The sequence below is a fragment of the Gavialis gangeticus genome, unplaced genomic scaffold, assembly GCF_001723915.1.
Source record: "Gavialis gangeticus isolate Ggan-Ray unplaced genomic scaffold, GavGan_comp1, whole genome shotgun sequence".
NCBI classification, from domain to species: domain Eukaryota; kingdom Metazoa; phylum Chordata; order Crocodylia; family Gavialidae; genus Gavialis; species Gavialis gangeticus.
In genome coordinates, this window is record NW_017729027.1 from 10,214,077 (window position 1) to 10,225,655 (window position 11,579).

The 11,579-nt window shown below is 39.8% G+C and overlaps 1 protein-coding gene across 3 annotated transcripts in view; it reads right to left on the reverse strand.

Annotated features, from left to right (window-relative positions):
* The window catches only part of BCKDHB (branched chain keto acid dehydrogenase E1 subunit beta), a 395,605-nt gene that overhangs the window by 125,826 nt on the left and 258,200 nt on the right, over positions 1–11,579 (reverse strand). For all 3 annotated transcript variants that reach the window (XM_019520436.1, XM_019520437.1, XM_019520438.1), the window contains one exon: positions 2,125–2,211. In XM_019520436.1, the coding sequence (XP_019375981.1) occupies positions 2,125–2,211 (87 nt within the window). The remainder of the gene's footprint in view (positions 1–2,124; positions 2,212–11,579) is intronic.

Here is an 11,579-nt window from a genome sequence, read left to right on the forward strand (position 1 = left end):
CCTCCGGTCTTATAAAACTACAACAGAAAACTCAAGCCCCTGGGCTACAACATAAACTCCAAGCCAACCAGCTAACCCTCATTCAGCTCCCTACCAGGGCTTCCTCCACCCAGTATCCTTGACCCGAAGCTGCTCAGGCCATCAGGCTTCCGTACTCTGCTTACTCTCGCAGAGCTCCTTCTTCCTCAGCTGCCAGAGGGGAACTGCTCCCTTGGCCTCAGCCTGAATCACCTTTATATAGGTCAGGCCCGGCCCCCTTCTGGTCAGCTGACCAACTGCGGTTGCCCTGGCAACCGGCACCTGTATCTCTTCATAGGAGCAAGGCACCAAAGTGCCCCTGCAACAATATAGTATTTACTATGAAATGGCTTTTGTCTTACTTTTATTTTCTAAATAAATACCACTAGTGAAGGAGAAGTTTCAGATTATGGGCTCATGAGGAATGAACCAAATGCTTAGAAAGTGTTTTTCTTATCAGAATGCTGAAGAGAATAAAAGTCACTTAAGAGAAATACATAAATAAAATGAAGTCTCTCTCTCAAATTAAACTGTTGAAGTGATTTTTTCCCCTTTGGTTATTTTATTTTTCCTGTTTTGTATTGATGCATATACTTTTATTTTTAAAATTTAAATTAATTAGTACATGGTTTTCACATGAACTGAGAAGTAACCTTTAGCATTGCTGCTGCTTAATAATTAAATGGAAATTGTAAAAAAAGAACTCTGTCACATTCTGTTTTCTTTATTTTATATTTTGTGGCACATTAAAATCCCTAAAAGAGAGAATATAGAATTTAAGAGAGATTTGAAGGCATTCAATTTGGAGTATTTTGGTTGGGTATCACATATTTTTCTTTTTCAATAACAATATAAAAACACTTAAAGTGTCAGATTTGGCTCCTTTTATATCATGATTAATTACTGTCCTTTTATGCCTTCAGTAGTCTTACTGTAAGCTATAAAACCATCTGAGGAGATCAGACATTACTTGTTGTCTATAAGGATGACAGGATCTAGTCCTTACACAGTGAGATTATATTTTGTGGGCTACAATACTAGGCTCCTCAGAGGAGGCTGCCTACAGTATCAATCATAATGAATTAAAACTTTCAGAAAGGTTTTAGTTCATAAAATAAGTTTTTCACAAGATATGTATATTTTAGCTCATTTCATTAGATTGATCTTATTACTTCAAATAATTAAGACAAATACAAATACCAGAGGTTTTTTGTTCACCAATAGGGAAAATATTGCAAACCTAAAGGCTTACAGGTTGCACATTTAAGCTTTACATGAGATAGAAAAGGTTGCAGAATTGGATCCTTAATAATGAGACACTGAATAGAATATGGAAGCATTATAGTGTATTGTAGCAGAGGTATGCTTTGTTTCTACTTTATTTAGGCTCAAAAAGCAAAAGAAAGGGGAAGAATCTGTTTGAAGACAATGACAAAAAGAGAACAATCTTTAAGTAAGTTTGGAAAGAACTTGCAACAGTACAAAGGAGATTTTTTCCCCCACAGTCAGCAGCACAAACTGCATATTTTTCAGTGAATGTTTGAAATGAAAACCTTTGTCCGAATTAAAATTAAATTCTCCACTTCGCAGCTGCTAACATAAAGTACTTCAGATACGCTGTATCCTAACTGCTCAAAACTAATATGTATGCTTAATTAAAAATTGAAGGCCAAACTTGCAAGACATGTTTTAGAGCAAGATTTGTTTAGTGGAAGACAAACATCACAGACTCAAAAAACATAATATAAGCTGCATAAATGCATGATGCACTAAAGATATGGAATACACACATGCAAAGAGTTGGATCGTAACATTTCAGAAACATCTATTAAACTTCATTTAACATGAAATATGATCCAGTCAGTTTCAACACTTCTCTTACATTATACAGCAAATGACTTCAGCTGTTATTCTCATGGAGGTTTTGTCTCCTTTTACCAGATTTATTCTCTCTAGATTATAAAATAGTATTAAAGTGATGGAAGCCAAATTAGAAATTTTAACATGTCATTTAGAAAATCCAGACCTTTTAATTCAAACATAAATATTATTTTTTCAAATAAACACATGTTGGCATGCAAAACAAATGTAATAACTTCAGCATACCTGAACAGTAGAACTAATCTCAGCTGCAAAGCCTCCTGTCAAAGGGGCCTCGTGACTGATCAGTAATCGTCCAGTCTTCACCACCGACTAAAAAGAAACAAGAAAACTGATTTTAAAAACAAAGCTGTACCTATTTGTAAAGATATAACAACTGTAGCTATTTAATTTTTTATAAATTTACTCATGGAATATCAATTTTGTCATTTTAGTTAGGTCATTAAAAATATACGCTATTTCCTCCTTTCCCAATGCAACATTTTAGTTGGGCAGATGAATGGGCCTCAAAAGCCAAATGCTGACATTAGCAGAATAGGAATTAGCAACTAAAGTTTTTTTTGCAACACATCATCAATAGCTTTATCCTTATACTCCATTATTCTGAATTGACCTTATCAATGTAAACAATGACATTTCGAAAGGAAAACAAAACCTAAACTGGATGAAACAATTCAGGCTCAGTCCTGAAAATCCTGAAAACACATGTGTAAATGTATTCTTCACTAAGTTAAGTGTTACAGTGGGTCCCAGGTAACATTTACAGAACATGTAGATAATGGACTGCTTCCTAAAGATAGCCAAGAATCTAAACAAGAAATTTATAGTGCAATTATAGGGAATAAATAAGTATAAAATACAAAAAAAAATGCAAACATTAGGTGATTTAATGTGGCCTGCTCAACACAGCACATAATATTTGCAGCATGTTGTCATATAAACTGTTTATAAACAAGCACTGATCTTTTTTTTCTTTTATATTGTAGCTGTTTAGGTTTGTTGTGAACAATAGCATAACGAAGGTAGGGAAGGGCAAGCAAGGTAGCAGATCTAGGTGGCAACCCAGAGTGGAGCAGAGACAAAAAAAGTAGAAGCAACTCTACGCTGTTGGATCAGCTGCCACTGTGCTGCCGGCAATGCAGCCAGTGATGCTGCCCGCAAACAGCACTGCCACAAAGCATGCTTAGGTTCACTTTATGGCTCTGGTTGTGAAACATAAGGACAAAAGTCAAAACACCTTTAACCACATGAGAATTTCAAAATTCTGCTATTTCTCAGCATCTTGGAGTATATTATTGTCAATGTTTGCTAAATCAATCTGAACTAAGCAATACCAGATACCCAGCAGAGTCAAAAAACTGTGACACCCACGTTTCACTTTTCATTACTAAGCGCATATAAATTTGTAAGAACTTCTGGAGATGCAGAGGAGGGGAAAAAATGAGCTGTACATTTGTATTTCCAGGGTAGTTGTAGTCAAGTTTTTAAAGATAAGTACATTGTGTACTACTAGTCCTCAAGTGGAAAACCCCAAGAGAGAATTAGCTATCAGGTCAAATTTTCCTAAGGTTTTGCTCTTCAGTTTAAAATCTGGGCTGAGGCTATCAGAACATAAACTCTCATTGACACTTTCTCTAATAAGGCAGTGATATGGTATATTTTAGAACAGGGAGTGTCAAATGTCCTTGGCTCCTTGGGCCAGATGTGGCAGTGGAGCAAGCAGCAGAGGTGTTAACCATTTCAGGGATGAATGCTTGCCCCTCTGCTATTAACATATATCCCCAGTGGGGCTCAATATGCCACAATTCAGCAATAGGCTATGCCCCTCATGGTCCCTACCCCCAAATTCCCTCTAGGAGCCACACAGACTGGATGGGTTTGGGGGGCTGGATTTTTTACACCCCTTTCTAAAAGATAAAATATAATTTTCTTTTGCTGTCTTACAGTTTCAACTCGGATTGGAGTACTCCTGATTTCTATCAGAGACCTAAGAGTGTGTTAATAGATCTGAACAGCTGGACTACAGATGCACTGGGCAAGTGACAGTTCCATAAGCTGTATACTATACACTGGAGTAAAAGGACAGGAAAATCATTTAAACAGTTTGAAAGCAAAGTGTCATTAAGTAGACTAGTTCTTGAATTTCTTGTCTCTTGCACTGGAAACTCCTATAAAAGGACAGAAGACATTAACTGCTTCATAAATCTACCAAAATTCTTAGATACTTTTCCTCACTGCAGACCAAAACATACTACTCAGTGCACTAAAGTTTGCATAAACTTGCATATGATGAAGACATTTTTAAAAATCTTTTTGGGGTTTTTTTAAGAAGGCAATCTGTTTTTAATTATTCTTAACAGAATCTGTTCAGAGGTTTATCTGCTGTACATTGAACAGTTCCAAACCATTTTTAAAATTACCACACATTTTTGAGAATAAGACTACATGATATTAAGAATAGTGTAAAGAATAAAAGGTTCAACTGTGAAAAACCTAACCTGTGCAAGAAGTGTTTTATTATACAGTTAGTCTCACTAACTCCAAGAAGGCTGTATGCATGTACAAGACTGTTAGAGTTTATAGGATCAGACTCTAAAATGAACTGTATAAGCCAGTATTATACTGTAAAAGGCTGGAAATTAGCCTAATGTTCCATCACTAAGATTATCAATAAAATGTAAGGCTATAAGCGCACAGTCTTACTGGTCAGCTCATCTCCGTGAATAACACAGTCCATAGGACTTCACTGTATTAATTCCTGCTTCAAGTTCAAATAGATGCACTCAGATAAGACTAGAATAACATACAAACGTTCAGTCTTATTTTTAAAGAAATTGCACTGCAGACAATCCACTAAAACAGTTGGCTATTTTTTCCCAAAAACTGTTAAAAAATGGTTATTGTTATACGTTTGTCTCTTTGTACCTTTATAATTTATACTGAAGAGCACTGTAATAAGACTGTAAAAGAAAGCCCAGCTCACCCCTTTGTTTTTATACAATAAAAAGATTACTTTCATGACAAAGCAAGTTTTCCAATCCTTTAATTACTTGTGTACTTTCCGCTTCTCAGTTTCCTTCCAACCATAGCATCCTATACTCTATTTGTTTCTGAGAAAAGGAGGGAAAGAGGCAATACATAAAAAACATGTATGCAAACAATAGAATACCTCCAGAACTCTGAAAAGTAGCCTTATTATCTCCACAAAGGCAGATCTCAGAAGCAGAACACAGAGTGACTACAGGACCACTCTACTACTGTGGCATCTACCTATGAGGCTTCTGAAATGGGATGGTGCTTTGTAAAGGTATGTACAGAGCTCCAGGGGGCTGCCTTAAAGCTGTCTTCATGGAAACTGGTTAGGGAAGTGGCCTGGTCTCTGGTAGTATGGACCCAAACACAGGAAGCAAGGGTAACCCGGGTGGTACCCAGTTGTGTACCCAGTCTCCAAATGAAGGAATGCTAGTGGGTGCAGGTACGCTGTGGGAGGCATAGCTGCTTGGCTGTCCACAGCTCCCATCCTCTCCCTACAGAGCAGAGCCAGGACACGTGATGAACCGTAACTACAGTACATACAAATTTAATAAGATACAAAAGTTACAATATTAACATACATACATAAAATGCATGAACTATGTGCTACATATACATATGCAGTATGCAAATACTCTCTATTAGCCCCCAGACCCACTCTCAGAAGCCCGCCCTCTGATGCCCATTGGATTGGGACCCCAGGCTCTGCCTCCCCACTCAGCGCCCTCCTGGCTCAGGACGGAAGGGGCCCTCCAGGCTGACACTGCGATTGGATTTAGACAATGAATAGTAAAAGGTCTAGCAGTGGCAAATTGGTAATTAAATATTCATAAAAGTTTTCCACAAACATCTATACATTCCTATAGATATCATGAGGCGCAGGGTTTACAAACAATAAGGCGCAGGATCTTGGAGAAAAGCAAGGAATAGCAGGCTACACGGGCGCAACAGCTTGGCCCCAATATAAATGACCCTTAGGGAGGGAAAGAAAGAAGGAATACCCCGACTCCTTTGGGGCCCAATGAGGCTGCACTCATCTCCCAGGGCCAGACAGCTCCTCCCTCTGCAGGGGGCCCTCAGCTGCTTTGAGGCCCTATCTGCTTTCGGCCCGCTCTTGGCCCTGTGCACTGTTCTGTGCACTACTGGCCCCTCTTGGCTCTGTGTACTGTCTGCCCCCTGCCTCGTGCAAGGATTGGGGACCCAAGCTGCCGTGTGCCATGGAGGGGTCTCAGCCCACTCCTGGACCCTCTGTGCACTGACCTGTGCACCATCTACCCCACCTCATGCAGGGGTTGGAGACCCGAGCTGCCTGGTGCAGCTCCAAAGTCTCAGACTGCTGCCAGACCTTCAGTGCACCGTCTGCCCTGCTTTGTGCAGGGGCTGGAGACCCAAGCTGCCTTGTGCAGTGCCAGAGTCTCAGCCCACTCCTGGGCCCTCCATGCACTGACCTGTGCACTGTCACCACGCTCCCTTCATGGCAGGGCTGGGGATGCAGCCACTTGCTGCTCCCTGTCCGACGAGATCTCTTCTAGGCACTTCTGCAGCAACCGCTGCACCCCACTGGTTTGCTCAGCCAGCTCTTCTCAGCACTCTTTGTCATCCCTCGTCCAAGCTGCCTGCATGCTGAGCACGCTGCTTTTTTTTCCTCTCAGGAGGTTGCGCCCCCAGATTGAAGATGGACCAATCAGAGAGAGGTGGGGTTAGTCCCCTCTCTGGTCTGTCTTTTCACCTCACCCCCAAGGTAGGGGCGGGGCAAGCCTTTCCCCTGGCCTTCCCTGATTGGTGGGAAATGCCCCACCAATCATTCTAAGCCTTTTCAAGCCAGCGAGTTGGGCTGCTGCCAGCACGCCTGCCACACAAGCTCCATCTTCACAGTCTCAAAGCACTGTTTTATGTAGTCTGATACCCATTTAAATCTCTCAGCTATGGAAGCAGAGCTGTGGAGACTTCAGAAATGGTCTGGTCCTGTTCAAATACTAGCTTAAGGCTTACTTTACAATGAGGGAATGGAGGGACGCCTCTGCTCATGAAGCATGAGGCTTCAGGGAAAAAACAGCTAAGTTAATTTACTGACTTAGATGCAATTCAGAGATCACCATGGACAGAAATTTCAGGTAAGTCCTCAGATTCATGTAACTGGGTAAAAGATAATATAGGCAGGGCAAAGGCTTGGATCTCACCTAGCCATCTAACCAGGTATGACCACCACTAAGAAAAACCCCATCTTCATGGACAGACAAGAATAGCAAGTTGCCACAGACTGAAATGGTCATCCTAAAGAGGTATAAGGATAAAGATCTTCTTGGGTTCTTTATGTCCCTTATCAATATTTTATTCTTCCTAAATTCTACTTTTTCTTTGATATCAAATTACCATTTTCCCATTAAGTACAGAGGCAACATAGTTTTTCTATACAAAATGTTTAGAGCTATTTTTACTTTGCCAATGAGATAGGCTGAATTTTTTAATCAGTGTACCCCTTTTCTTGACCATGAGATTTTGCCTTCTTGGATGTTTATTAAAATATTCTAAAACAGTTTCAATTTGTTTCCATTAGTTATTCACATTTTTTATTAAGTTCTTCTCTCAGGTGACTCAGCTGATAATTGTTTTAAACTTTGTACCTGAACAAGGCCAAGTACACAAAGTACCTCATTCTGTTTGCCTGTAACAAATGTAATGCAGCTATGATCACTTGCACCCAAACACTAAATTTTAGTTGTGATGTCATCCTTTCCCTTATCTGTCAAATAATGGCAAAAGTGCTCAGCAAAAATATCCAAATATTTTTAAAAATAAATTTCAAATACATAATAATGTGAAAGTGCTTCAAGGCATATGATCTTTCAGAAAACTTTGCCGCATAAAGAGAAAAGAGCAAAATGTAATTACGACAGCCTTCCTGGAATGCCTAAATCCATTTCATGTCTATATGTAATACATGGGATATAATCTTATCTTGTAGGAGCTGACTGGTCAAAAAGAATGGAAAGTAGCAGCTTCACAACTGACTGTGCTGCTATCTACAATGCACAACAGAAAAAATGTTAATCAACATTTGCAGAGGGGTAATACTTTTCTATATAATATTTATTTCTAAAATTAAAAATTACACACTAATAAACCTTAAGCCATAGCTAATCCATAATTGTTTAACCAAGTATGTGGTCTCAGAGATAACCAAAAGACAGTAGTGGTCCAAATGTGTACCCTTATCTATCAGATGTGCATAATTTGTTGCCAGCTGGCCTGGAATACAATATAGTAGCAACTGGCAATAGGGGCCTCATTCTATGCAACTGAAGTCAATGAGAACTATAATAGCATAAAATTGAATATTATGATGATTCAAGACATATTTTTTTAAAAACAGCAGTAACCCATTATTTTCTGACTTCCCTTACAAAGTCCTCCCTCCCTTAAAGAAATGCTAGCAAAGGGCAGCTTTCACAACTCATGCTGGAGCATTTTCTTTGCCTTTTTTACTTGCTGTTTGAATAAAGGACTTCTCTCCCCGCACAGCCTTACATTTTACGGAACGCTTATGTTTATATTCAGTCTTTTTGGCTTTCAAATGATCAAATAACAAACACACTCCACAGAAACTTTAGCAACTTCTGGATGACTCAAAAAACTGGAACTGAAAAACAGTTCTTCTTCTTTTAGAACATAATCCAAGTTACTCATGGCAAAAAGTGTTGCTATCTAATAGCTAATCAAGGATGGTACTAATTAGGCCACTAAAGGTTGAGACTTCCAGTCTTTGCTGGAAGCTGCAACACATAGTCCAAAGATTCAGGAAGGATGAAGACCTTAACTCTCCTTGACATTATTAAGGTTTTGTCCACATGGGGATATCAGTGCACAGTAACGTAGGATATGAATTTATACTGCTTATGCAGAACATTATCATTACAAACATATTTTTGTGAGATTATAAGAAAAGCAGTTTGTCCAGCCTGATAAAGACATTTGTTTTAAATGAATCTGTATTTTTGCAAAACTCCGATTTGTGAATGAGGCCCTAAGGGTTTTCTGAACTGTAGCCCGTTGTTTTTTCAGTTAAGTTGCTCTGAAAATTAGTTTTCTTCTCCCTCACCACACTCCATATCCAAAACCTTCTATAATCATTTTCCTACGCCGTTCATAAGTCATCATTCTGGCAGCTTCCCCCCACCCCTCCCCATCTCTAAGTGCTGACAACAGAGGGAAATAATATAAGTCTGGCAACTTATAGTTCCAAAATGTAAGTTCTGACATCACCACAACATGTTGTGTCCTGACTGGTGAAAAAAGCCTGATTGGCTTAACTAAAAACGAGTTTGTTAGCCAAATGTATTTTACACTTTTACTTGAAACATACAACAAGGGTACAATTTCCACAGCAACCAGCTACTTCACTACCAGGACAACAACCCTTTAGGGAATGATCAAAAGCTAAAAGAATAAACATTTCTGCTCTCTTGTGTCATGATGGATAAACTGTGCTTATTTTCTAAGAAACCATAGAATACTGTTCTCACAATAAAAGGATTTCCAGTCCATTGCCTCAAAGATCACTATTTAAATGTGTGCTTTCACATTGAAAGAAGGTTTTAAGTATTTTCAGTCTACCTTTAGAAATGGTTGAAGTATTTTGCACAATGTTTTCATTAAAACACATTTTTTAAACCAAAATTTAAGATAAATTGGCAACATAATTTAAATTTTCTTTAATAAGATTTACATTACATTTTTATTGACATGTACTAAAATCATTCTAAAAATACATAAACAGTTTTTAAAACATTAAAAGCTGAGTTCTTACTATATGAACATTTTACAAAAAGATTTTTAGAAAATAGCCAACAAATATTGCATAAAATGAAAAAATACCTTGAAATGCCAATATTACTCATTAAATAGAGCTAATCTAGAAACAGGGAATCAATGTTGTTCTCTGCCAACTTACAAATGGTTTTAAGGGAAAATATTCCTTCAGTTATATGGTTTAACTGACGTTTCAACAAGAATGTCTCTTGCAAGTCAAGGGAAGTGATTCTTCCACTCTATTCAGTACTAATGAAGCCTCACCTGGAGTAATGTGTTAAGTTTAGGGCCTCAAACTTCAAGAAAGATGTGGACAGATTGGAAATGGTCCGGCCTGGGAAGCATGATGTATGAAGAAAGACTGAAAGAGCTAGGGTTGGTTATTTGGTCTAGAGAAGAGAAGCCTGACAGGGCTTTTAATAACTGTCTTCAAATACCTGACTCATAGAATCACAGAAAGTTAGGGTTACAAGGGACCTCAGGAAGTCATCTAGTCCAACCCCCTGCTCAAGGCAGGACTATCCCCAACTAGATCAACCCAGCCAAAGCTTTGTCTACCCAGGTTCTGAAAACCACCAAGAATGGAGCTTCCACCACCACTCTGGGTAACCTGTTCCAGTGTTTACTACCCCCCAGTGAGAAAATTCTTCCTAATATCCAACTTAAACTTCCCTTCCTGAAACTTGAGACCATTGCTCTTTGTTCTGTCATCTGTCACCACTGAGACCAGTGTATCTCCATGCTCTTGTGAACCCCACTTCAGGTAGTTGAAGGCTGCTATTAAGTCCCCTCTCAGTTTCCTCTTCTCTAGACTAAAGACCAGTTCTCTCAGTCTTCCCTCATAAGTCATGTCCCCCAGCCACCTCGCCATTTTTGTTGCCCTCTGCTGGACTCTCTCCAATTTGCCCACATCCTTTCTGTAGTGGGGGGCCCAAAACTGAACATAGTACTCCAGATGTGGCCTCACCAGTGCTGAATAGAGGGGAATAATCACTTCCCTTGACCTGCTGGCAACACACCTACCAACACAGCCCATTATGCCATCGGCAACAAGGACATGCTGCTGGCTCACATTCAGATTACTGTCCATGGTAACCCCCAGGTCTTCTTTTGCACAGCTGCTGCCCAGCCAGTCAGGCCCCAGCCTGTACTGGTGCATGGGATTGTTTCATTCTCAGTGCAGGATTTTGCACTTGTCCTTGTTGAACCTCATGAGATTCCTTTTGGCCCAATCCTCCAATTTGTCTAGGTCACTCTGAATCCTAGCCCTACCCTCCAGTGTATCTACTACTCCCCCCAGCTTGGTGTCATCTGCAAACTTGCTGAGGGCACATGCTATGCCATCTTCCAGGTCATTGATGAAGACATTGAGCAAAACTGACCCCAGAACTAACCCCTGGGGCACTCCACTTGATACCAGCTGCCAACTACACATCGAGCCATTGGTTACTACTCTCTGAACCCAATGCTCCCACCAGTTTTCTATCCACCTTACAGTCCATTCATCCAGCCCATACTTCCTTAGCTTGCCTGGGAGAATGTTGTGGGAGACCATATAAAAAGTCTTACTAAAAATCAAGGTACACCAATGGGCCTGGTTTGCTCCTGGTCCTGCAGGAAGCAAACCAGGAAAGCCAAGGCTGCAACTGAACTCCAACTAGCTTTGAGTATCAAGAACAATAAAAAGTCCTTTTTCAGATATGTGGGGAGCTGGAGGAAATGCAAGGGCAACATTGGACCCCTGCTTTACCAGATGGGGCAACTGACAACTGAGGCCCAGGAAAAAGCCAACCTATTAAATGGGTACTTTGTGTCGGTCTTTCATCAGTCCCATGGGA